The 27,683-nt window shown below is 42.4% G+C and overlaps 1 protein-coding gene across 3 annotated transcripts in view; it reads left to right on the forward strand.

Annotated features, from left to right (window-relative positions):
• The window catches only part of TRAPPC12 (trafficking protein particle complex subunit 12), a 169,955-nt gene that overhangs the window by 1,296 nt on the left and 140,976 nt on the right, over positions 1-27,683 (forward strand). For all 3 annotated transcript variants that reach the window (XM_075556376.1, XM_075556377.1, XM_075556379.1), the window contains exons 2-3: positions 8,508-9,731; positions 21,484-21,600. In XM_075556376.1, coding sequence (XP_075412491.1) covers positions 8,514-9,731; positions 21,484-21,600 — 1,335 coding nt within the window. In that variant the 5' untranslated portion in view covers positions 8,508-8,513. The remainder of the gene's footprint in view (positions 1-8,507; positions 9,732-21,483; positions 21,601-27,683) is intronic.

The raw sequence follows: 27,683 nt of genomic DNA on the forward strand, positions 1-27,683 counted from the left end.
TAATTCCCAAACAATCTGTTGTCATTCTGTTTGATCATTAGCATTGTGAATTCTATATTAAGATACAGTTCCTGGGAGTCACAGTTCAGTACTTCACTACTGGCCCAAGGATGACAGTTCAAACCCACCCGAAGGCCTCAGAACATAGGCCTTGTAGTTGGCTCCCCAGTGGTCACAGCCTTGTGAATGCTGTGGAGCGGTTCTCCCACCTGAGTGAAAATCAACAGCAACTAACAACATGCTTATCTTCGTTCAGCTCTTCAGTTTACCAAGTACCTGAGCATCCATTTCTATTTTATCCTTACTACCTCACTTTACAGATATAGAAACCAACTGAAAAATTATTTTTCAAAGATGGCTTTTCCTAGTATAAGCAAAGCTAAGACTGAAGCATAATTATTCAGACCCTGCATTCAGTATTCTCTGTACTTCTCCCTACTCTGGATCAGAGCAACCTTACAAGGAGAGAGAGGTACCCAACACAGAGGAAAGAGCCTCGGCAGAAAATACTTAGAATTGAGTGCTGCAGCATCAAGTATTAGCAGTGTGACTACGGGCAAATCTCTTAAGTTTTCTCGTGGATGAGAGCTATAGTTCCGGAGTAGTGCAAGCAATAGAGTGCTGGAATACCAGCATAAAGCTAGGTCGTGTGAGGCCTCGGGAGAAAGGCCTGATGACCTGCTTCTGGGAAGTCATATTCCTAAAAACACTGTGGAACAGCTCTCTGCACAATTCCAGGTCCCCTTGGGTCAGAATTCATACAGTGGCATGACAGAAGCAGTAATACTTTGTTTCTTGTGAAGCTTGTATGAGAGAGTACATGTAAATTGTATGTTCCGCAGGGAGGTTCATTACATGGAAACTTTTTGAATTTATGCTAATTAGGTTTCCACTATGTGACAGAATATATAAGGGCCCCTGGTGGCCCAGTCCTTAGGCCTTGATCAGCAGTTTGAAACCACCAGCGTTTTAACCCCATAAGGAGGTCCAGCCTCAGAAACCCACAGAGTAATTCCGCTCTGTCCTGTAGGGTTGCTATGAGTAGAAATTTCTGTCTTGGCATACTATTTATGTTGGAATAAAAAAATTTTAAATGCCTTCCAGTTGGACTCCAACTCACCATTTTAGTGACAGTTACATTATTGTAAATAATAGAAGATCTGTATAATTAGGTGCTTTATTGTGGAGACCCCGCAACTATAAAAAGAGGAAGTTATGTCTTTGCAGCATTGCGATGCTATAAAAAGTTAAAATTTTGTCTACAGTTTAATAAAAATTATTAAAACAATAGTTGGAGAGCATAAGGATTAATATATATGCCCATTTTAAATGCTTGACTATAAAAGAATATGTAGTGTGTCTGCAAGATTGAGTTCACACAGAAAGCACCAGTGCCCCCACCACGCAGCAGAAGGAATATGCCTCTTGCCAACTACTTACAAAGTCCCCTGTGTTGCTCCCAGAACAAATCCCCTCGCCATTTCCTCCAATCTTTCCTCTACAATTGAATGGGAACTATCTCTTTGCTGTGCATCAAAGTTTTACTAAATGTATTTGCCGTCCTAAGCAACAGTATTGTGAAATTCGTTTGTTTTGGGACTTTATTCTATAGAGAACCGTACTGTTTATTTTTGTACCCAATTGTTTGTACAAAACTTTCTGAGATTAAGACATTAATGCACTGTAGTTGAATGGCTCATTCATTATACTGCTGTTTAATGTTCAATTTTTGAATGCATAATGATTTGTGATCTGCTTTTTATTTACATCCATAAATTCTAATGTAGGAGTTTCTCTGACAATTCTAGCAATAGCATTACTAAGTCATAGGTAATGTGGCCGTATATTTTTCTGAGATTAGAATTATCCTGAGAAAACCAAGATATATAGTCATCTAATAGCTTGGGCATTGGGCTACTACCCGCAAGGTCAACGGTTCAAACTCACCAGCCTCCACAAGAGAAAGAAGAGGCCTGCTCCCATTAATATTTATAGTCTCGGAAAGAACCCCTTGTAGGATTGCTCAGCCTTGGTGTGGGTGTTTTGTTGTTGTTTTGTTTGGGGGGGGGGTTTGTTTTTACATGAGTCCAATTGTCCATTAATAGGGAAGTTAATGAGAAGTCTATTAAGAGGGAATTGTCCATAATTTCTGTAGTATTGTAAATAGAGACTTGTACTCTGAATTGGCTATGTAATGAGAAGGACTTAAAGCCAGTAATTAACCAGCAGTAGTTTCTATTTCCTGTGTACTAGGTATTGTGCTCTTGTTTTGTGTGGTCTAGTCAATCCCAACTCAAGGAGCAGAATTGCTGTAAGAGTAGACTTGCTCCAGTGTTTCTAGGCTGAAATCTTCCCGAGAGTAGATCACCTGGCTTGTCTCTCACAGAGCCCCCCTCCCCCATGCTGGGGGTTAAGAATACACCAGCAATATCAACCCTTGTGTGTTTAGTGTGAAAGCAGAGTCCCATACCTGGCTTTATTGTTCACTAGTAGTAATATCAGACAAGTCATATAACTTCTCTGACCCTCAGTTCACTTATGTATAGTAGAGCCCTTGATAACTAGTTACACTGTTGTAAAAATTAAATTCAATTAAAAATCCACATGAATTGTTCAATGGAAAACCAATGTTCTCCACAACCTTGCATCCAAATCACAATTAAAAAGCTTTTGTTTTAAAATTATATGATAAACCTATGGCACAATGCTTAGTACACAGTCCTTGAAAAATTATATTTTCACTTGAAGTAAGTCATTCTGTAACTAACAAGTATTGGCCTAGCTATAAAAGAAGCATAATACTTTTGACTTCTTTCCATATATCTGATCCAGTGAATTAACCCATATGTGAAAACCTAATGTGCTAAGTTACCTCATGCACTTTCAGCCTTTGTTGTCCCTTCCATTTCCATCAGACTGGGGCATTGCCTCCAGCACTAGGAAGAGACTGGACTAGTGATGTGCAAGAGAACGCTTTGCAGTGGACTGTCGACTGACAGCAGAAGTTGCCAGCTCTGCAAATTGTTTTGGGAACCAGCCGTCTTGTGAGGGATGTCAGTAAAAGGAGCTCATTAGGAAGGGCCTTTTTGGGGATGGCCATCAAAATAAAAATGAAAACTCAGCTAAATCATCAAGTAATTACAGCTTGGAGAAAGGGAATCTCCACGTTTCCCCATGGTGCATCTAAAATGTATTAAACCAGTAGCAACTTACCCTTTTGTGAATTCTGACTCGTGGCGACCCATGTGTGTTGAAGGAGCATTTTCAGTGGCTGATTTAGGGCAAGTAGATCACCAAGCCTTTCTTCTGAGGCATCTTTGAAGAGGCTTAAACTTCTAATTTTTGGTTATCGGCTGAATGCTTTAATAATTTGCACCAACCAGGGACTCCAGAATGGATGAAACATTGCAGAAAGGTGGAGCAGGGCAGAAAACTTGATCATGTCTCGTAAGAATCCAGGGCTTAGACTGATGAGAAAGAGCTTTAATACCTCGTCCTCAGGCTCATCGTCCCCGAAGAGGAACAGCTATGGTTTGAAGGAATAGTTACCTTGCCTAATGGTAGTATCTTCAGTTTGGAAGGCAAATAGAAACTAATATGATTCGATCAAATTCATCAATAGTTTTTAGAGTGGCTAAAATACCCAATTAGAAAGTGTAAGCACCCTTTTTACTTTAACCTGGCAAAACGTTACCAGGCCTCAACCTGGCCAATTATTTCTTTGGAGATGTAATATACAGGTGATAAATGAGAGGAGCTCTGATGGAACAGTGGTTAGGAGCTGGACTGCTACCCACAAGGTCAACAGTTCGAAACCACCAGCCACTCCACAGAAAAAAGATGTGGCTTTCTACTCCCGTCAAGAGTTACAGTCTCGGAAAACTCACACAGACAGTGCTGCCCTCTGCTGCAGGGCCGCCATTAATCGGCATTGACGCTAGCTAGCACTAGGCTTCTTTAATGACAGATGAATCCGCATTGTCAATTACACATGTTTTGCTAAATACCCAAATAACAAAGTGGTATGTATATTCTCTTTATAAAGTATCTGCAGTTATCAACTAACCAGTGCTTGTAGTGTTTGCATAATCATAAGGAGAATTTGAAGTTGTTTGAATTGACTCTTTGCTAGGAAAAATGGGTGGCTAAAAGGAAATACAGACTCTGAACAAAAGATATAATGGAAGACTAAACAAAGCCCATTATGCTCTTTCTTCTTCTTCTAAGAGGTAACGATTTACTAGGTTATGGAGATATCCGTGATCTGTTGATACATTAAACCCCTCAGCCAAACCCACTGCCAATGAGGTGATGCAACTCTGGGACAGACCAGAACTGCCCAAGAGTGCCCAGGGCTGTACGTCTGACAGAAGCTGACCACATTTGCCTCCCACCAAGCAGCTGGTGGGTTCAAACTGTCGCCCTTTGGGTTAGCAGCTGCACACTTAAACCACTGGGCTACCAGCGCTCCTTTTCAATGTAGATGTTACATGCAAATAATTGTAGAAGTAGCCACTTAGAAGTAAAGAAGCTATTTATGTACAAAGTATGCATCCCTCGAGACATGGATTGACACGTTAGCCGCCGCGGGAGGCTGTAGCATATCAAAGATTGTGAGGATGGTGGCAAGACCTGGCAATAGTTTATTCCATTACATTGGTCTCATGAGTACGAACTCACTAACTGATAAACAGCTGCCACCATCGAATTTTATATTATAAAAAAATACGTATGTCTACACCTTATATAATGTCGCTTAGTGACATAAGTGGTTAGTAGTTTGCTTCTAATGGCAACATTGATGATGTGAACACACATACCATTGCCTCAGAGTAAAAGCCTGTTCTCTGCTTCCATAAAGATTACAGGCAAGAAAGCCCAGTGGAGTATGTCTGCCTTGTTGTCAGTATGACTAAGATTAGAGTGTACAGTGGACTTAGTTTTGGTTTTACTACCCATGAATACCCCCTGACTTGTAGCTTCTATTACATGTTTTCATTTTTTTTTTCTCTTCTTTTACATTTTATTAGGGACTCCAACAACTCTTACCACAATCCATACATATACATACATCAATTGTACAAAGCACACCCATACACTCCCTGTCCCAATCACTCTCAAGGCATTTGCTCTTCACCTAAGCCCCTTGCATCAGGTCCTCCTTTTTTTCCCCCCCTCCCTCCATGTTTTCATTTTTTAAAGTGGCATTTATTTTTCTTTCCCATCTCTTCTCTTAAATGATCCAGGTATCTTTCCAGGACTCATTTACTTCCCCAAATATTTGACAGTGTTCTGCTGTGTTTCTCTGTGTGTCTTCTTGCTCTGGAAGCCTGATTGCATATAGTTTAGTCCACTTGATGGTTTGCCACTTAACCTTTCTTTCCTTTGTTCTTTTTTCTAGTAGTTCAGATCAGTGCTGAGAGATTAGTCTTCATGCTTATGAATCCGTAGTTCCATGTACTTAAATCTCCTTTGCCATTTCAATGTATTATCTATTTCTGAAATCTTAATGTTAATATTTAGTTTTCTGTTGGCTGCTTTTGTATGGTTTTGGTTTTCTTCGGTTGTCGGAAATCTTCTAATATTTCATCTATGTTTTTCTTGATTTCATCTGCATTTTTCTCAGTCTTCCTCTCTGAAGTCCCTAAATGCCACTCATTTCAATTCCTTATCAGGGAGTTTAGTTTCAAAACAATGGTCTGGCTCTGTATTTTGGTCACTGGTTTGAGCCATTTTGTACTGCTGCTTTGTCTACTCTCTCTGCCTTATTGGGTGTGTATTTAATTGGTGGTTTTATGTTGGTTTCCTAAATGCTTTGCAGCTGTCTGCTGTTGGGTGTGGTACAGTGTGGGAATGTGTGTCCAGCTCTCTGCTTGACGTTTGTGAGGGGCAGTTAAAAGTGATCTTCATTGGTGTTGTCTGCCATCTCTTTTGATCAAGTGATATGAGGTCTTGGCTCCCAGGTCAGCCTGCAAGATATGGGAGTGCATATGTGTCAGAGTAAACCAGATGTTGAGTGGGTATTGATTGAAGGATTGGATTTTAGAAGTGTGAATATGTAAAACTTTTATTTACCGCAAGAGTGTGTATGGTTTTCTGTGTTATTTTGGAAATTGTGGTTTTGGTGATGATGTAATTTTGGGTGATGATATAATAAACGATTAGCTCATTTCCAGGTACAAACTATGAGACTCATTGGGAGAAATGTGAGGCTACCTGCTTCCATAAAGATTTATGGTGACGGGGTGAGTTATACCTTGGGCTGAGAACCACCAGGTCAGCCGTTTGAAACCACCAGCCACTCCTCAGGAGGAAGATGAAGTTTTCCACTCCAGTTCAGATTCCTAGTCTCAGAAACCCACAGGGGCAGTTCTACTCTGTTCTGTAGGGTCACTGTGAGTCAAAATCAAGTCGGTGGCAGGGGGTTCACATTTTATTGATGAATCAGAATAGACTTGATGGCAACAGGTTTTGTACACATTTACATTACTTCCTTCTTCCCCTAAATGGTCTTTCAAGTGTGCTGTGCTAATTTTTATAAGCACCATATAACAGCTAAAAACAGATGTGACCAGCTTCCCTTCAGGCTCACTCTCATTAGCTTACTATAAGGCCAAGAAATCAAAACAATAGGAAAACCTTTCTTGTGAAATACAGTCCAGAAGTAAGGAGGGTGCAGAGTGCCTGCTCCAACAGGTTGGGAGCCTGTCTAAGTATCTGTCAGGGTATCTCGAAAGTGATATAGCAAATGGATCCCTGAGAAGAAGTTGTGGACAACAGTTAGGACAGCCATTGCAAGGTGCCTTTGTGTATTGTCCCATGTTTCCAGAAGTTGCACCCAGTAAAATAAATTTGCCAAGATGCAGGGAGCAAAGTTAGAAACATTCCTTAGACATAACCAAAGACGATAAAGGAATAAGATTACAAGGCCTGGAAGCTCAGGATTAGTCTCAGGGATGCTGTAAAGACAGCACTCTGCTTCAGTCTCTGCTGATGTGGTGACTGGAGACTTAAACACTGGTGAGCAGCCATCGAGGTGCAATTATTGGGCCTCCCCGTCTTGAGGAAAGAGGAGTGGTGAAAATCAGAAACATGTGGGAACAATCCAGTGGACTGATGGATGGTGCCAACATCCACCTCCACAACCCTAAGACAAGAATTGGATTATACCTGGCCACCACTACTAGCTGTCTTAAAAAGAACATCATAGTAGGTCCTGAATCGAGTGGGAGAAAACTGTGGAACAAAACCCAAATCTGAAATGAGACCCAGCTTACTGGTAGGATAGAGATGGGTGTAACATGCAAGGCTACGCCCCTTAGTTACTCTTCAGATCTAGAACTAGACTCAGCCCCTTCTTAGAATAGTCAGCCACTTAAGAACAAAAACTTCATCCTATGCCCCAGGATGAAGTTAGAGGAGAATCAGAACCCGGAAGCGCAGGCAGCACGTGGAATAAGTGAAGGTACATTGAGAGGATCGCAGTGGGTGAGTTGAAACAGAATGCTTGAATTGTCAAATGTAAAATGGTCTGCTATATAACCCATCACCTAATTCATAATAAAAAGATAAAAAAATAATTTTGCTAAGAACAAATGAATTTTCGCATGACTCATGCCATCTATCTAACTTCTAGAGTCCAGAGGGACATATCTCTCCCACCTAGTATTTATGAAAATCTATCTTGTGACTAATTTTAACATGACTCAGTTACTCTGTGTACACTTTATTACTAAGAAATCTTATATCAGCCAAATCTGTCAAACATAAAATAATTCTGCCATTGATAGGTTAGCTTGAATTTCTGCTTTATGAGAATAGGACTCTGTAAAGTAATTTGTCTGGGGAAGGGTTTCAAGAAAAGGAGCAAATATTTTTTGTTCAGGTTTAAACTCCTTGCCATACTCTGTGGCCCTCCACCATCTACTGTCAGCTCAACGTTCTGCTAGCTCTGGCTCTCCACTTCCTAGTTACGTGACTTCATGCAAGCCACATGGTCTCTGTAAGCCTCCGGTTCCTTGTTTTCCAAAGGCAGATAGCTGCAGCTATTGGCATAGGAATTTTGTTAGGATTGATTAAGAAAACTCATGTAAACCATCTGAAAAGCCTGGCTCATAGTTAGAGTGTAATAAAGATTGATTCTTGTCATCAGCTTGAGCAATCACTGATCAATGAGTATGTCTTTTGCTTTCTTACTAGATAACTGCCATGCCTTCAAATTCCTAGAGTTCTAACACTGTCATGGGCCCAGGAGAGGGCCAGAGGGGAGGTTGGTATGGCTTAGGAATGCTTCCCGAGTAAGAGAGACTCAACTATACCTTAAAAAATGAGTGGTATTAAAAAACAATTTTAATGTGCTTGAAACAATGTATGTATAGATTGTGATGAGTTGTATGAGCCCCCAATAAAATGATTAAAAAAACAATTTTAATAATAAGATCAAATTAGCTTAGTAATAACTTAAGCACAAAACTAATTAGGTTAATTTATATCTGTTTTTGTTTCAGGCAACGATGGAAAGTGTGAACGCTACTAAGGGAGCTGCGACTGGGGAGTCTCTACCCAATTCAGTGGGCACGGAGAGCATCCTTCAGCAGGGGACTCCGGAAGAGCAAGCGCAGCTTCTCCTTCACGAGGAAACCATTGATCTCGGTGGGGATGAGTTTGGGTCTGAAGGGAATGAGACCATATCAGAAGATTCGAACAATTTCATAGATAAGCTTAATGAGCACATGATGGAAAGTGTCTTCATCTCTGACTCGCCTAATAACAGTGAAGATGATGTGGGCGAACTTGGTTGTTTGCAGGATGTTGGAGAACCTGAGGAAAGCCAACCTGATAACAGAATGGAAAATCCAGATAAAGAAGCAATTGATGCTGTGAGTAGTAACAGTGAAACCGACCGTGATGATACACCAAAAGATGTCTCTGACGTGACTCCTAAGAGCAAAGCCTCTTTGAAAGAAGAAGAGCCAACTCAGAAAGAAGTAAAGGACATGCCTGTATTTGAAAGTGGAAATGCAGTGGACTCTGTCCCAATTGACCCAGAAGAACAGGTATCAGAAGTATCTTCTGGTCAGTCTTCTAAAGATGAACCTGTCCCTGTGTGTACCATTTTCAGTCAGTCAAATACAGCTAATTCCCAACATTACTTATTTCTTCATGACGGCTTTGAATCTCAGATGGTAAAATCTCCGAGTTTCAGCAGCGCGAGTGAAACTTCAGCCAAGACTACCCCTCAGGTCGTCCAGCCAAGTCCCAGCCTGAGCAAATTTTTTGGAGATACAACCAACACAAATTCGTTGGCTTCTGACTTCTTTGATTCATTTACTACCTCCTCTTTCATTTCTGTCAGTAATCCTAATGCAGGCTCCTCAGTTCCAGAAAAATTGTCTTCCCTGACTACTGCAGTAGGAGATAAATCTCCTGATTCGGTTGACCCTTCCCACTCTCCAGGGATGGAGAGATCAGAATCAGGCATTTCTACAGCTTCTCTAGAAATTTCTCAGAGCCCAAAGCCATTTTCTCAGATACAAGCAGTATTTGCAGGAAGCGATGACCCCTTTGCCACCGCCCTGAATATGAGTGAAATGGACAGAAGAAATGATGCATGGCTTCCCAGCGAGGGGACCAGGAATGTTTTGATTTCTGTAGCAACTCAACAGTCTAGCACTGTGTTCATTGACAAGGAGAATCTCACCATGCCAGGTTTAAAGTTTGACAACATCCAGGTAAGATATTCAGTACTTTAAAAAGGCATTTCTCTAATGGAAATCTTTTCAAGGAAAGAGAGAATCTTAGATTCATAGCTCTTTCCTGTGATCTATTTCTAGGAAAAAGAAAAAATTTTAAAAAGACTGAAGCATCCTGTCTTCACGAAGACAAGCATAGTTACTAAGACTGATTGTAGAGGAGGTTTTACAATTAAGTCTCTAGGTTATTTGGAACTCTGTTGATTTCTCTAATTTAAGGCTCTATTCAGAAATACCAGCAAGCTATCCAAGTTCTAAAGAAGTGTATCCATGTAAATGAAATGTAAGCTTATATTCATCTATATTTTGCCTTGCAACCTTTGGCTCAGTATTTGTCAGACGTCATTCTAGATGGGCTACCTTGCTGTTTTCAGCAGAATGGACTGACCGTTGTTTGGTTTTGCAGGATCTTGTTAATGAGTACTAATGATAGGCCCATGATCTCAGGAGGTATTTGTATGTTTAGGCTTTGGTTTACTTTTCACTGAATCCTCTTCTCTTCCCCAGCCCTCCTTCATTCCCTGTCCTCCTAAGACGACTTCCCAGCCCTTTGCACCTTTCTTTACTTCCTCCACTTCTTAGGCTCAATGTACTCTCTGATACGAAGTGCCTCTCATAGTAAGAGCTCTGTGTACTGTCTGACCAGAAGTTACTATCATATTCGTAGCTTAATTTGGGGCATCGGTAAAAAATAAGCAGGTGTCCCAGAAGCTGCCTAACATGCAAACATTGCTCTGATTCCTACATCTGTGGCTATAGAAAAAAACTCAAATTTGGAGAACTCGTCATGAATTCTTACTCTATCAGTGATCTGTGTAACAAAGGGGATGTCATTTAACATATCTGACTGGATTTTCTCATCTATAAAAGGAAGACTGTTCAGGCCAAGATCTTAGTAGATGGTCTCATCGAATGAGAGAAACATGTAGAGCAGAACTATAATTTTTTTTTAATTATAAAGGCAGACACATAGAGAACAGGACTAATTCCGAGACACTTCAAATCCAAAGCCTGTCCCTTTAAATAAATAGCCCAGTGGCGTGCAAATACAGGATATTGCTTATGAGATTGTTGCTCAACATAAAAACGGTCAGTAAAAGTCCCAAAGGTCAACAATATGCAAAATTATGCAAAAGGTGAGAAGATAAGGAGGCCGGGAAAGAAACTAGAATACTGGATATGGAACACAAAATGTTGACATATCTTTCACACCAGTGAAAAAAGGAATCAAGGCCCCCGCTATGGCTATAGAAATGTTCCTTTCCCTGTCCAAGTTTCCTCCTTTGTAAAACCTTTATTTTCTATCTCGGAGTGTGTATTGCCCCCTCCCAATTGACTGTGAGGTTGTGTGGTGTTTACATATGAACGTGTGCACTTCTCAGGGAGAAGAATTCTAATTGTGGAGTCAGCACTTGTACACATAAAATTAGGGACAGGTTGTCCATGGTGGCCATTTTCAGTGCCTACTACCAGCACCATATGTTGTGACTGAAAACATCTATGATCATATTTATTTCGTGGCAATAATGCTGTGATAGTGTATGTTTATGCAAAACTTAATATTTTTATATTCAAGACACTGCAGAATTGCAAAAAGCAACCCCCAAAAAAGTGAGGGATGATTTGATATGAGTTAAGATGCATAAGTCTGTCAGTTAACAGGTGATCTAAGGTGCATTAATAAACAAGGCTAACAATGCAGTGAACAAACTGGTAGTCGTTTATTTCCCGGGGGATGAAAGAACAGAGGAGGTAGCAGACCAGCTCCTAGCTATGAGGCTAAGGGGAAAAGTCAGGGAAGCCCAAGGGTCTCCCTTTTGATGCATCAATCCAGAACAAGTAGAAAATGTTGTGTAACCACTTACATCTTCAGTTGCGTTCCTTGATCATCCTGAGCTGTAAGAAAGGTTAGAAAATACAATCTGTAGGTAGCCATGTGACAAAGCAGGGGTTCTATTATGAAAGGGGATCTGGGTCTTGGATGCTTTAGGCAGGGTTCTCGAAAAAAGCCAAACCAGGGAAGCTTACACAGATACATATACTCAAACTCGCCTCACAGCCATCAAGTCAGTTCCGACTCATAGAGACCCTGGAGGACAGAGAAGACTGTCCCTCTGCATTTCCAAGATTTTGAGTCTTTTAGGAGCCCAGCCTCGCATTTCTCCCCTGGAACACAGCTGGTGCATGTGAACCACTGACCTTATGGTTAACAGCTCATTACATAGCCTACCACAGCACCAGGGCTTTACTGCAAATATACAGAGAGGTTTATATCAAGGAAATAGCTCACACGGTCACAGAGCAAGTTCCAAGTCTTGGGTCAGATATCAGACTGGAGACTTCTCCTAGCAATAGCTGCCGGGCCTGATGAACTTAAGAGCTGCAGATCTCATGGCTGGCTTCTGGCTGCAGAAGCAAATGAATACAAGGTGGGCAAGGGTGATGGCAGGCTGCTGATGACTCCCAGCATCAGTAAGCAATACAGCAGGCCACTGGCTCAAGTCTAAAGGACAAGAGGTCGGATGATGAGCCAGATGCAACATCCAGACCTAGCAAAACACAACCAAGCTTTCCCACAGCATCTGCTTAATTGAAGGCAGCCACACACACCCCTGAGGAAATCTAATAATGGGAGATTACTATATCCTCATGCCAAACCACAGAATCATGGCCTAACCATATGGATACAAACCCTTAACTATCACAGTGAATGATTCGTCAGTCAGCCTTTCTGTAACAATACCCCCTGCTTCTGTGATTCTTAACTTCTGCCTTTTTAGAATATCACCGGCAACTAACCCTTGCTATTGCATGTATACATGTTATCCAGCTTGCAAATACATTTCAAACTCCTATATCGTGTAAGGTAAGCTCTAAATTGTAGTTAGATTTTTTAACCAGGCCACAAAAAACTATTTATGTTGGGTCCATTAAATACTACTAATACTGTATATTCATTTTTCCCTTCCTGTATACACCCACATACACATGCTCCTGCTATTATTAATTGGGAGTTTATATGTATATCATTCCACAGTTCAATCACATCAAGCAGTATTGTACAATTGCTACCACAATCCGTTTCTAAACATTCTTTTCCTCCGTGGACTCTTCTACACCACCACCACCTGAACATATATTTTGATTTCACTTTGGTAAAAACCTAAATGTAATTTCTAGGTTATTTGATAAAGGTATGCTTACTGAAAAATGGTTCATCTGGTGTCCAAGGTGGGTGCGCCGTAGCACATTTCCATCGACAATGAATGAGACTTCCAGAAACTCCATATCCTTATAAATGCTGTAGGTAATAACCCTTTTTGGTTTTTTATGTGTTGGGGTTTTTTTTGTTTATCATTTTATTGGGGGCTCATACAACTTTTATCACAATCCATATATCCATCCATTGTGTCAAGCACATTTGTATATTTGTTGCCATCATCATTCTCAAACATTTTCTTTCTACTTGAGCTCTTGGTATCAGCTCCTCATTTTTTTTTCTCTCCCTTCCCCACCATTCTTCCCTCCCTTATGAACCCTTGTTAACTTACAGATTTTTTCCCATGTCTTACACTATCCGATGTTTCCCTTCACCCACTTTTCTGTGGTCTGCCCCCCTGGTTCCCCTTTTCTCCCCCCACCTTCCCCTTACCGTCCTGGTATCAATCTCAATATTGGCCCTGAGGGGTTTATCTGTCCTGGATTCCCTGTGTTTCCAGCTCTTATCTGTATTAGTGTACATGCTCTGGTCTAGCCGAATTTGTAAGGTAGATTTGAGGTCACGATAGTTGGGGGGGGGGGGGGAGAAGCATTAAAGAACTAGAGGAAAGTTGTATGTTTCCACGATGCTATTCTGCACCCTGACTGAGTTGTCTCCTTCCTGCCACCCTTCTGTAAGGGGATGTCCAGTTGCCGATAGATGGGCTTTGGGTCTCCACTCCACATTCCCCCTCATTCACATTCAGAGGGTTTTTTGTTCTGGGTCTTAGATGCCTGATACCTGATCATATAGACACCTCATGATCACACAGGCTGGTGTGCTGTCTTTCATGTGGGCTTTGTTGCTTCTCACCTAGATGGCCGCTTGTTTATCTTCAAGCCTTTAAGACCCCAGGCACTGTATCTTTTGATAGCCGGGCACCATCAGGTTTCTTCACCACATTTGCTTATGCACCCATTTTGTCTTCAGCAATCCTGTCGGGAAGGTGAGCATCACGGAGTGCCAGGTTATTAGAGCAAAGTGTTCTTGTGTTGAGAGAGTACTTGAGTGGAGGCCCGTGTCCATCTGCTACCTTTAATACTAAACCTATAAATATATGTACATAGATCTATTTCCCTATCATTTATAAATATATTTACATTATATGTCTGTATTTAGACCTCTATAAATGCCCTTTGCATTTCCTCTATTTCCTTTTACTTTCCTCTTGTCCAACTATTATGTTCAGCCTTCATTGGGTTTCAGTAATTCCTCTCGATTATGTTACCCTTGATCAAGCCTTCCCAGGCCTCATACACACTCCTTGCCATTGATTTGAGATCATTTGTTGTTCTCTCATCCCTGTTAACACCCACTTCCTTCCCCCCCATCCCCCCCTCCCCCTCTCATGTGCCCCCCCACCCAGAACCATATGTCTCATTGTTTTCTCCTCCTAATTGTTTATCCCGCTTATCTTATCTAGATAGTTATGCAGAGACAATAATAAGCACAAAGCCAAACAAAACACAGGGACAAAAAAAAGGAAAAGCCTATGTATAGTTCCAGGTCTATTTGTTGAACTTTAGGAGTATCTTCCAATCCAATCTGATGGGTTGCCATGCCCTGGTCCCAGAGTCTATTTTTGGTATTCCCCGGGGACTTCATTGCTTTGCTCCCCTTGCTGCTCAGTTGCAAGCCCTTAGTTTTTCACCCCAGTGTGATGGGGTCAGATTGGGCACAAATCCTGCACTGTCTCCAGTGTTGTCCCCAGTAGCACTGTGAGTCAGTGACCATAGTCGTGTCTCTTGGTGGGGCTGGCCCTTTGGTCCTCTCTGTGCTTTGGCTGTTCTAAGCAGGAATAGCGTCCACAGGTTTGATGGACCAGGATGTGCTCCTTCTCTCTTCCTCCCCCTTCGTTTGCGCCTGTGTGCTCTGACCAGACACGCCTCTCTCCCTGAGCAGCAGCTTCAGTGCTGCCCTCTGCAGTGAATCCTTCCGGGAGGAGGGAGGGCTGTCCACATAGTTGGGCTTGGGGCCGGCCCCTCACACCTCTCTTATTGCTTCCCTGCTACATGCCTGTATGTAGTCAACCTTTTTTTAATTGCAGTGATTGGAGTGGGTATGTAGGAGTCCTGGGTGGTACAAATGGTTAGCCATTTGGCAAATAGCTAAAGGCTGGTGGTTTGAAACACCACCGCCCCTCCCCCCGAGGTGCTCAAAAGACAGATCCAGCCACTTGCATCTGCAAGGTCACATCCATGAAAACTCAGCTGTAAACAGGCTCTGAGACAGGTGTGCACTGCACACATGGGACGGCCAAGGTCAGATTGACATGACAGCATCTAAACTAGCAACCGCTGTGGGTATATCTCAGTGGAGTTTAATTATGGATGTCCCTAATGACTAATAATGTTAAACACCTTATCTGTAGGCTGTTTATATATTGTATTCAAATATATTCATGATGGAAAAGGACATCATGCTTGTTAAAATAGAAGGGCAATAAAAAATAAGACTTTGACAAGCTAGATTGACATGGTGGCTACAATAATGGGCTCGAACATAAGAACAATGATAAGAATGGTGCAGGATCTGGGAACCCACCCGTGGCACCTAACAGCCACTACTGCCACCCATATTAACAGAAATTCACAGCCTTATAAACGTCTCATCTAGCCTTTCACGATGCTCTTGGATCCCACATCCAAAAGCTTGAACGAGCACACTATTGGACTTATATGATCAGTTTCTTTCAGTAAGCACATGTTCAAGATATATCCATGGTGTGGCATGAACTTACATTGTTTTGTTTGGTTTTTTAAATCATTTTATTGGGGGCTCATGTAACTCTTATCACAACCCTTACATACATCAATTGTGTAAAGCACATTTGTACATTGGTTACCCTCATCATTCTCAAAACATTTGCTCTCCACTTAAACCCTTGGCATCAGTTCTTCATTTTTCCCCCTCCTCCTCCGCTCCTTCCTCCCTCATGAACCCTTGATAATTTATCAATTATTATTTTTTCATATCTTACACTGTCCAATGTCTCCCTTCACCCACTTTTCTGTTGTCCATCCCCCAGGGAAGAGCTTATATGTAGATCCTTGTAATTGGTTCCCCCTTCCTACCCCACTCTCCCGGTATCATTACTCTTACCACTGGTCCTGAAGGGATCATCTGTCCTGGATTCCCTGTGTTTCCAGTTCCTATCTGTACCAGTGTACATCCTCTGATCTAGCCAGATCTGTAAGGTAGAATTGGGATCATGATAGTGGAGGACAAAGAAGCATTTAGGAACTAGAAGAAAGTTGTTTGTTTCATCATTGCTACACTGCATCCTGACTGGCTCGTCTCCTCCCCGTGGCCCTTCTATAAGAGGATGTCCAGTTGCCTACAGATGGGCTTTGGGTCCCCAATTTCACTTCCCTCCTTCACAGTGCTATGATTTTTTGTTCTTTGATGGCTGATACCTGTTCCCTTTGACCTCGTGATTGCACATGTTGGTGTGCTTCTTCCATGTGGGCTTTATTGCTTCTCAGCTAGATGGCCGCTTCTTTACCTTCAAGCCTTTAAAACCCCAGATGCTATATCTTTTGATAGCCAGGCCCCATCAGCTTTCTTCACCACATTTGCTTATGCACCTTCTTTGTCTTCAGCAATCGTGTCAGGAAGGTGAGCATCATGGAATGTCAATTTAATAGAACAAAGTATTCTTCATTGAGGGAGTACTTGAGCTACACTCTGCTTTTTATTGCTAAGTATTCCACATTTTATTTATCTACAAATCAGTTGATGGACATTGAAATTGTTTTTACTCTTTTGTCTGTTACACATATGTTACTGTAAGCATTCATTAACACGTTTTTACATGTGTTTTCATTCATTTGTAAAGTAGCATTGCCAGCGTACAGGATAATTCTGTGATATCATTTTAGGGAATTATCAGACTGTTTTCCAGAATAGCAACACCATTTTACATTCCCACCAGCAATGTAAACGTGTCTCTTCATCCTCAAGTTTGGGTTTTGTTATTACTGTTTTATCTTTTGCGTGTGGATGTGGTAAATGTATAGGCAGCAGAACGTTACCATTTCAGTAGCCTTCACCGTGCAATGCAGTGACATTGTGTTTATTGTGTTCAGTGATGTTGGGTCTTTGTTTTGTGTGCTTGTTCAGATGATGTCACTTTCCCTGGGAGAAAGCACACATAGTGACTAGAGAATATTTGTCTCCCAGGATGAATACCACGCTTCTCCCATCTGTAGAACTTTGGCAGAAAGCCTGAGTTGTGTTCTTGGACTAATGTAATCCTGCTGCCTTGTATGTGAAACTGCCGCCGTCACGTCTTACCTGAGATTCACCATATCCTTGGAGTAGCTGCTTTGGTTCTGTTTTGACTTACCTCATTAAAATTCAGAAAGGACTACTGAGACTAGTCCAGTATTGCAGAGGGAAGCAGGTCTGTCCCATCTAATAGCTGTGAATTAGCCTCATGCTTTCCCATAAATGCATCCAACCAGGAGGTAGAATGTCATTCTCCAGAATATGAGAATTTCCCACAATCCTCTCATAGGTTTTCAAGTAATGTTTTTGCTGATTTGAAGGAATACATTGGCTTCAAGATACATTGTGCAGCTCCCTGGAAACCATCAACAACCAGCTGCCTTTAAGTCGGTTCCAATTCACGGTGACCCCAGTGGTGGCAGACTAGAACTGTGTTCCTTGGGGTTTTTTTGGCCTGATTTTTTTTTTTTTAGCGTAGATTGCCACATTTTTACTTCGAAGCACTTAGGGGGAAAGACTTGAACCTACAGCCTTTCAGTTAGCAGCTGAGCACACTCGGGCTCTCCCAAAAGCACAGACAGCTATCTCAAAATCCCTGGAAGGAAAACAAAGCAGAGACTCTCAGGTTCTCACTCTTAAAACCTTGCTGGGTTTGGAGCAAAGGAAAGCATGATTCCACACTGCTGTTAATTGACTGCAAGTTCGTCACATGGCAAGTGTTCAATTTGTCTTCATTTTTTGTCACATCTCTGGACTTTCATAGAGACGGTATTTTGTAGTCATATATAGGCTTATAACCCAAGAACTGCCTTGGTAGCTAAAATGTTAACTAACAGGGAATTTTCAGAGCAAAAGAGTTTTGCACTGTGGCCTAATTAATTGAAAATGCTGCAAGGATAGAGGAATTAAATTGGTCTTCCCTTGCTGGCATTAAGATTTGATTCTGCTCTTTTGCCTATTCTGTTGCTCCTCGGGCTCAGATAATGCTCTTTGTCTAAGACGAGTTGCCTTCTTGCAAAGCTTTATGGAGCCATATGTCTGAGCTCTTTTTATTTTGCCCTTTAATTATCCCTTCTAGATCAGTTAGCTGTTTTTGTGGCTCTGGCATTTGAAATATTTCACCTTGCTCCCTGAAAGCAAAAATTATAAAATTGCTGCTTCCAGATTTTTGTCTCAATATAAGAAGACATGCCATTTGGCCTCTGTAAGCCGTAGCCTTTGCACCCAAGGGAAGAAATAGACGTGTGACCCAGAGCCACCAGAATCCCTACTGCCACAGGCTGGCAGTTCTTCCTCCTCAGCAGAAGGGTGTTGGCTCAGAGGAGAAGCCGACAACGTGGTTTCAGCAGCTTTTCTGCATCTCTTGCTCACATGATCCAGATAGTGCTTCTACTCTTTCCTTTCCCCTCAGTGTCACCACTTGGGAAAAGAGCAAAAGATTGAAATAACCTGTCTGACAAGTGGGCCTACTTGGATGCTCTTTTCTGTCCCCCACAACGATAGGAAAACAATAGCAAGGGAACTGGGTCTACACAGGAGACATTTCCACATTGATTTTTGCTTCATCCTCTGTCACCATTAGCTCTCTCATTGTCCACCTGCAGTAAGCGCATTAGCTTTCCCATAGTTAGAAGGCAGGCTTTTTTGCTAACTGAAATAGAGAAGTGTGGGCTTTGTGCCACCCCCTCTTGAGGTTGTCCTAGTTTTTGTTCTCTCGGAGCCTCACTAGGGACTTCTGGAGCCCTGTGCTTTTGTGCTTCTGTTTCTCTGTCAGCAGCCCTCCAGGATGCTCTAGTGCAGAGCTGCACACCCTGCTGGAGGCCCAGAGCTAGGGGTCACAGGAAGGTCAGGCTGACTCTGGGCTGCCTCAGAGCCCTGTCACCTTGCATTTCAGTAAGCTGAGCCGCTGCTCCCCAGCCCAGCACCTTTCTGAGGGCAGTGGCGCTGCCAAAAGGGAGAGAGCTACTTTCAGCTCTCTTCATGCCACAGATCTTTGTCCTCTTGCCACGCTGACAAATTCCCCAGGGAACATCAACACCTTTAGGAGACTGCTTCATTGCTTATGCATTGCTACTTCTCCTTGGCAGGTCAGCTGCTCGGTCGCGGGCACCATGCCCTGGTGAGCCATGTCTCATGGTAATACTCAGATGCATGAAGTCTGTAGAGCAGTTCTCTTGGTCTGAGGATGCCTCCTGCAACCTTGTGGTGCAGCCACCAAAATAGCACTTCAGCCTGTGCGTCTTTACAGCTTTCTTAGCGCATTAGCGTGATGGGAGCGTGTTCCCTTATGTCATTAAAATTGGTAAATTCCAGCTCTGACATGCTTTACCTTTCTCCTCTAGCCGTGGGGATTTATATGCTCTTATAAATGCTCACAGCCTGGGTTTCTATCTTCAGGGCATACCCAGACTTCAAACAGCTTAAGAGATGTTTCCCTGGGCATTCCAGGTCATTGGTCTAGCTCCTCTTCTCCCTAGCCTCTAAAGTCACCTTCTTTCTTCTCTACACCTCCAGTTGCATTTTTAATCATTTTATTGGGGCCTCATACAACTCTTATCACAATGCATACACACATCCATTGTGTAAAGAACATATGTACAATTGTTGCCATCGTCATTCTCAAAACATTTGCCTTCTACTTGAGCCTTTAATAGCTGCTGCTCATTTTCCCCTTTCTTCCCCCTTCCCCCCTCCCTCATGAACCCTTCATCATTCATAAACTATTATCATTTTGTCATGCATTACACTGTCCGACGTCTCCCCCTCCTCCTTCCCTGTAACGCTCCTCCCCTCGGGCTGCAGATCAAGCAGCTCCAATAGCACGATAGTTAGAGCATGGCTGGTAATGGAAACGTCATCTGTTAGGACCCACCAGTATCTCCATGGGAGAGAACCTGCAACTGATGCCCGTGAAGGCCACCCACCCCGTGCAGTCATTCTGCTCATCTTATAGGGGTGCTGCGGCTCAGGATTGACTCAGGGTACATCACAGTGATAACCCAGATCCGCATAGGCTGCGTCACTCTCTGAGCTAGAAGCTGCCCTGCTGCAAAGCAACTGTGACCCTTCCTCTTTCCACACAAGTGCACCCCTCCTCCCTCCTGGAGTGAGCAGTTACAGAGCACATATTGGGGGGGAAAGAAGTCTTTAGAAGGAGCTCGGGTGGCGTAGTGGTTGTGCATTGCTCTGGGATCCGCAAGGTCAACAGTTATAAACCACCAGTCCCTCTGCAAGAGAGAGGGTGGGCCTCCTGCTCCTGAGAAGAGTTCCCGTCTCAGACACCGCAGAGCCAGTTCACCCTGTCCTTTTGCTCCCTGGGAGTGAGCAGTTGAGTAAGTGTGGGGTTTGGGTTATTTTGCTTGGGTTTGGGGAGTGACCTTGGAATTTAAGAGGAAGGCTTACAGCTGAATAACAGTGGTAACTGGGTGCTTTAACCCTTGGCCATAAATGTTTCCATAAGTGTCTAGACCGCCTTGGTGAATTGGTGAGATTTGAGCAGATCCAGCATGAGCCCATGCCCACACATTTCACTGCCATCATTTATACCACGAGCCTGTCTCCCCAACATTGTCACCTCAAAGTGATGGGCTCTGCGGTAAAGCTCAGCACCTAAAGCTTCTCTGCTGACTTCATCGTGCCTCTTTGGAAAGATTACCTTTACAGGTAATGGTAGCTGGTAAAGCCTGGTTCTCTTCAAAATAGGGAACAAAAGATACCCACCTTGTTAATAACTATAACAATTTAGCTTCCAGTTAATTGAGGTTTTGCCATTGTGTAACTGCTTCCCTTTTTAAAGTCAGTGGAGTAAAAAAAAACCAGTGTTGGTGAGATACGGATTCTGGCGGAGGCCTGGTGACAGATAGTGGACCACAAACGACAGTGCAAACCCGCCGGTCGCTCTCCAGGAGAAAGATGCTTTCAGCTCCCATGGAAACAGCCTACTCTGTCCTACAGGGTCGTTATGAATTGATTGCATGGCAGTGAGTTTGTTGAGTTTGTGGGCTCCAGTTAAGGGCCCTATGGGTTTGGCATTGGGCTGGTGACCACAAGGTGTGCAGTTTAAGCTCACCAGCCACTCTGAGGGGGAAAAGAGGAGGCTGCCTACTCCCATAAAGATTTACAGTCTTGGAAACCCTGTCGAGGGCTGCTGTGAGTTGGAATTGACTCAGTAGCAATGGGTCTGGTTAACAATGTCATTGACATTTTATTCTCCTGACATGTTTTTCTTAACTTTCTTTCCAGGGAGATGCGGTTAAAGACTTAATGCTTCGCTTCCTGGGTGAACAAGCTGCCGCTAAGAGACAAGTTTTAAATGCCAACTCAGTAGAACAGTCTTTTGTTGGATTGAAGCAGCTAATTGTAAGTCAAAATATATTTGATTTTCAACACTTTTTTCGTACGCCCTGTTTCCTTCATAATAGTTCCTTAAGAGTTAATTCCTGTAGCTGTATTACCCAAAGCCCTTGCACCTTAATAGAATTTTGTAGGTATAGATGTTATCCTGTGCAACAATGTCATCATAGTAGTGCATTTTAAGTAAAGAGCCATTATTTTAAATGATCAAATTACTTGAAGTAATATGAACTTGAATGTCATATACTTCATCAAATAGAATAGAGATAAATCATTGTGTTCCTTTTTTAAAAAACTGATATTTCTTTGTTTGGCATGTAAGGTTTATTATTGAACGGGCAGATATTTAAAATTTTTGATGAATTTCATAGATTGCTTTAATGAATTAATAATGAGTCATCAATATTATGCATCTTTCTTTGTTTCTAGTGAACTTATAATCCATAATAAGAGAGTATTATTGGGTTACTTTCCTAGATTAATGGGAAAAAACCTGGATGTTTGTTGTATCAGTTTCATTCAGGAATCATAAAATAACCAGCTGGTGTATACTCTCAAATGATAGCTTCATCTCAGCTTTACTGGTTGAAGGATTTGGAATCCTTTAGAAGACGGACCTGTGAGTGTAAAATCTAAACCAAAAAGATGTTGTTGTGCTGTCAGTCGGTTCTAACTCACAGTGACCCTGTGTGTAATAGAAGGAAGCCCCGGCCAGTCGGTCCTGTGCTGTTCTAACAGTTGTTGTTAAGAGTGCGCCCATTCTTGCAGCCACTGTGTCCATCTGTCTCGTCTCTGTCACTGGCCCCTCCATTTTATCAAGCAGGAGGTCCTCCAGGGATTAGTCTCTCCTGATAAAATATGTCCAAAGTACATAAGACAAAGTCTTGCCATCCTTACCTCTGTGAAGCATTCGAGCCGTACTTCTTTCAAGACAGATGTGTTTCTTCTTCTGGCAGCCCATGTTATTTCAATATTCCTTGCCAAAACCTTAATTCAATTGCATCGATTTGTCTTCAGTCTTCCTTATTCCGCGTCCAACGTTCACATGCATATGAGGCTATTGAAAATACCATGGTTCAGGTCAGGCATACCGTAGTCCTCAAAGTAGCATTCTTGCTTTTGAGATATGCTCCATGCAATGAAGAAGTGATATTTAAGGCTAGGTAGGAGAAGTACAAGGGGTCAGTCTCCTACTTCAAAGAATCAGGTTTTGTGTTACAAAAATGATACATAAACCACTAAGTTACATAAAGACTCCATAGTAAAACTCAGAAGAAAAATAATCTGAATATGCTTTTATTATATCACTCCTCCTTTTTTAGCTCTCAAATTTTTTTTATAATCTTTTTATTAGGGGCTCATACAACTCATCACAATCCATTCATACATTAATTGTGTAAAGCACATTTGTACATTCATTGCCCTCATCATTCTCAAAACATTTGCTCTCAACCTAAGCCCCTGGCATCAGCTTCTAATTTTTCCCCTCCCTCCCCGCTCTACCCTCCCTCATGAGCCCTTGATAATTTATACATTATTATTTTGTGATAGCTTGTCCTGTCTGACGTCTCCCTTAACCCACTTTTCTGTTGTCCCGCCCCCAGGGGGGAGGTCACATGTAAATAACCCTTGTAATCCGTTCACCCTTTCCAACCCACCCCCCTCAACCCTTCCATTATCACCACTGTCACCACTGGTCCTGAAGAGATCATCCATCCTGGATTCCCTGTTTCTAGTTCCTATCTGCATCAGTGTGCATCCTCTGCTCTAGCCAGATTTGTAAGGTATAATTGGGGTCATGATAGTAAGGGAGGAGTAAGCATTTAGGAACTAGAGGAAAGTTGTATTTTTCATTGTTGCTACATTACACCCTGACTGACTCCTCTCCTCCCCGCGACCCTTCTATAAGGGGGATCTCTAGTGGCGGACAAATGGGCTTTGGGTCTCCACTCCACACTCCCCCCCCTCATTCACTGATGATGCCTTATACCTGATCCCTTCAATACCTTGTGATCACACAGGCTAGTGTGCGTCTTCCATGTGGGCTTTGTTGCTTCTGAGCTAGATGGCCACTTGTTTACCTTCAAGCCTTTAAGACCCCAGATGCTACATCTTTTGATAGCCGGGTACCATCAGCTTTCTTCGCCACATTTGCTTATGCACCCGTGTGTCCTTGGTGATCGTATCATGGAGGTGTGCACCCAGTGATATGATTTTTGTTCTTTGATGCCTGATAACTGATCCCTTCGGGACCACGTGATCACGCAGGCTAGTGTGCGTCTTCCATGTGGGCTTTGTTGCTTCTGAACTAGATGGCCACTTGTTTACCTTCAAGCTTTTAAGACCCCAGATGCTATATCTTTTGATAGCCAGGCACCATCAGTTTTCTTTTTTCCCCCATATTAATAGCTTTATTAGAAAAATGATTCATACACATTTTAAAAATGCTCACATAAAATAGAAAAGACCAAAGGAGAAACTGAAACCATGACCTAAAATGTCCAGATTCAGAGATGATGGGAGTTATTTTTTTTTGGTTCTTTATCTTTTCTTTTTTTATTAGGGGCTCATACAATTCTTATCACAATCCACACATACATCAATTGTATAAAGCACATCTGTACATTCATTGCCCTCATCGTTCTCAAAACGTTTGTTCTCCACTAAAGCCCTTAGCATCAGGTCCTCATTTTTTTCGCCTCCCTCCCCGCTCCACCCTCCCTCATAAGCCCTTAATAATTTATAAATTATTATTTTGTCATAGAATTCGGATCATGAGAGTGGGGGGCAGGGGAGGAAGCATTTAGGAACTAGAGGAAAGTTGTATTTTTCATCGACCACCAGCTTTCTTCAGCACATTTGCTTATTCACCCGCTTTGGCTTCAGCAGTTGTGTGGGGAATGTGAGCATTATAGAATGCCAATTTAATAGAGGAAAGTATTCTTGCATTGAGGGAGTACTTGAGTGGAGGCCCAATGTCCTTCTGCTACCTTTATACTGAACCTATAAATATATGCACATAGAGCTAATTCCCCATCCTCATATAAAAATATATTTGCATATGTACATGCCTTTGTTTAGACCTCTATAAATGCCCTTTGCTTACTAGCTCTTTGCTCTATCTATGTCCTTTGACTTTCCTCTTGTCCCACTATCATGCTCAGTCTTCATTTGGGTTTCAGTAATTCCTCTTGGTCACATTACCCGTGGTCATGCCCTACCAGACCTCCTACGCTCTCCTCACCACCGATTTGGATCACTTTTGGTTCCCTTGTCCCTGGGTTTGTTAACACCACTACCTTTCCCCCCACCTTCCCCTCTCTCATCTTCCCCCAGAACTGTCGGTCCCATTATTTTCTCCTCCAGATTGTTCATCCAGCCTCTCTTATTTAGACAGGCCTGCGGAGATAATAACATGCACAAAAACAAGACAGAGCAAAACCAAGCAACAATATACAACAAAACAACAACAAACCAATGACAAAAAAACACAACAAGAAAGAAAAGCTTCTATTTAGTTCAAGGACTGTTTGTTGGCCTTTAGGAGTGTTTTCCAGTCCAGTCTGTTGGGCCTCCACACCCTGGCCCTAAAGTCCACCTTCAGCATTCCCTGGGGACCTCGCCGCTCCATTCCCTTGCTGTTCTGTTGCACTCACTTAGTGTTTTGCCTCGGTGTGGTGGGATCAGATCGGGCGCAATTCCCATATTGTGTCTCCAATGTTGTCCCCTGTAGGGCTATGGATCAGTGGGGACATCATGTCTCATAGTGGGCCCAACCATGTGGTCCTCTCTGTGGACTGGCTGCTTTCATCGGGAACATCGTTCTCAAGGCCTGGTGGACCAGGCTGTGCTCCACTCTCTCCTCCTCCCCCTTCTTCACTGCTGTGTGCTCCAATCAGGTATGTCCCTCTCCTGGAGCTGCAGATTCAGTGCCATCCTCTGAAATATATTCTTCTGGGACACTCCTCCCTTTTTAACTCAGTAACACTGTTTGAAAGTTAGGTGTCTATGCTGTCCTCATCTTGCTGTAAATTAATGTTTGTAAGGCAAAAGCCTTGAACCAACAGGAGCGGAGTTATTTCTTGATCTGTAACAGTAACACTTAGCAACATAATACAATTATTTTCCGTGATTGACCAGTTCCCTTGAAATCAAGCATCCTTATAATGGTGTGTAAACTGGTGACTTCTGTATAACTTTAGACTTTTGGGGGGGTTGCGGAATGCCGTCAGTGGCCGCCTGCTGCAGGTGTGCTGCCTGGAGCCCCTGGGCAGTGGCCAAAGTGCAACTCAGTGTTGATATACAAAGGCCTTTCACATGAGTACAAGCAGGGGCAGTATTCCACTTTGCAGACTTTCACTCAAGGATGTCTCTCCCTAGGATATCCCTCTTCTTTTGAGAGTCTACTTCAATTTTCGTTTTCTAATTCTCTTGTTGGTAGATCTCTTGCCTCTTCTAAGAACAAAAAGAATCCTTAGGGGGCTGGGTGGGTGTGGGGAGCCTTCTGCTTTCCAGTCCAACTAAAGTTAGTTTCATAAATCCCTATGTATTCATCTTGATGATCTTTCTTTGCAAAAAGTAGTTTGGGCCTTTGCAGCACCTCTGGGCTGTTTCTGAGAGCACACTGAGCATTGGCAGAGCACTTTGAGTAACTTGGATTTTGTCCTGATTTCATCATCTGCACGAAATGGAAGAAGATGGCACGTCATGGATGTCAGTAACAAATGCTTTTAATTGGGGTGGAGGCAGGAGCCAGATTTTAAACAGTAAAGAGATGAGGTAAACTTCATTAGGGCAGGATTGTGCCGGTAGTGTTTACCACTGAAATTGTACGGCTGCCCACAATGTCCAGCATGTAGTAGGCGTTCGATTTTTTAAAATAAATAAATAAAAGAAAGTGTGAATAAGTAAATAAGAGGAAGCCAGCCAAAAAGCTATATACTTTTGAGAAACAAATGGAGTCAAAGTGTTGATTTTAGAAATAGGAGATAATTTAATACATTTGCAGTGGGGGAGGATCCATTAAAAAGGATAGATGAACTATATGAGCAAAATTTGTTCTAACCAATGGAGCATCCTGCAGAGGGGTTGAAAAGAAATGAAACTGCACATAGGAATGTCGTTGCTCTGCCATTGCAAAAACAGAAAGGTTTAGAAGGAACGTGAAAGGTTCCTTCTAAATGAAAAAGAAGAAAATGAAGAGTGTGCTTTGTGCTCTACTAAAAAGAAAACATTCAAGTTATCTACTTTAAGAGTAGAAATGAAGTTGGATATTTGAGAAAGACCAGAAAAGTTTGACATAGCCACTGAAAAATATAACACTCAACAAGCAAGGAGTAAACCTGTCTATTAACTAGCCATGAGAGCACATTAACCCAGGAAAAAATAAATCAATACACTTCTGGCAAGTAGGCTCTCACACATAGCACCCCTAGAGGACAGAATAGAATTGCAGCAGAGGATTTCCAAGACCCTAAAGCTTGAGAGGAACAGATTGCCTCAGCTCTCTGCTGCAGAGCAGTCTGTGGGCTTGAACCACCTGCCATATAAGGCTTGCAGCCCAGTGTCTAATTTACAGCACCACCAGGGATCCTTAAAAGAAAAACTGCCATCCAGTCAATGTCAATTCATAGCAACCCTGTGAAGTCCTGAGACTAACTTTTTGCAGGAATAGAAAGTCCCTTCTTTTGCCCACAGAACAGCTGGTGGATTTGAACTGCTGACCTCACAGTTAGCCCAACATATAACCACTATGCAATCGGGGCTCCATAGAAAATAAGAATGTGTAATAGCTGAATTATTGTTTTTGTAGTGTTTATGTCCAATAATGTAGGTAGTTCAACCCAAGTTGAAATTGCCTTTACTTTTGTACATTTGCATGTGATCATCAATAGATTTGTACAGCTGTAGAATGTTAGAGTGGACAGCATACTGAAATATTCTAATCGTGCGTGTGTTCACACAGTTTCGGGGAAGCCCTGTAAGCTCCAGGGATGGGTCTCAGGATAACAGTGCGGTTGGTTAAGAAAGATGAGCTAGTAAGGCCAGTTTCATGCAAAGTAATTGAGCTGTGCCTATTGTATATTTTA

Source organism: Tenrec ecaudatus, chromosome 8 (assembly GCF_050624435.1).
Source record: "Tenrec ecaudatus isolate mTenEca1 chromosome 8, mTenEca1.hap1, whole genome shotgun sequence".
Classification (NCBI taxonomy): domain Eukaryota; kingdom Metazoa; phylum Chordata; class Mammalia; order Afrosoricida; family Tenrecidae; genus Tenrec; species Tenrec ecaudatus.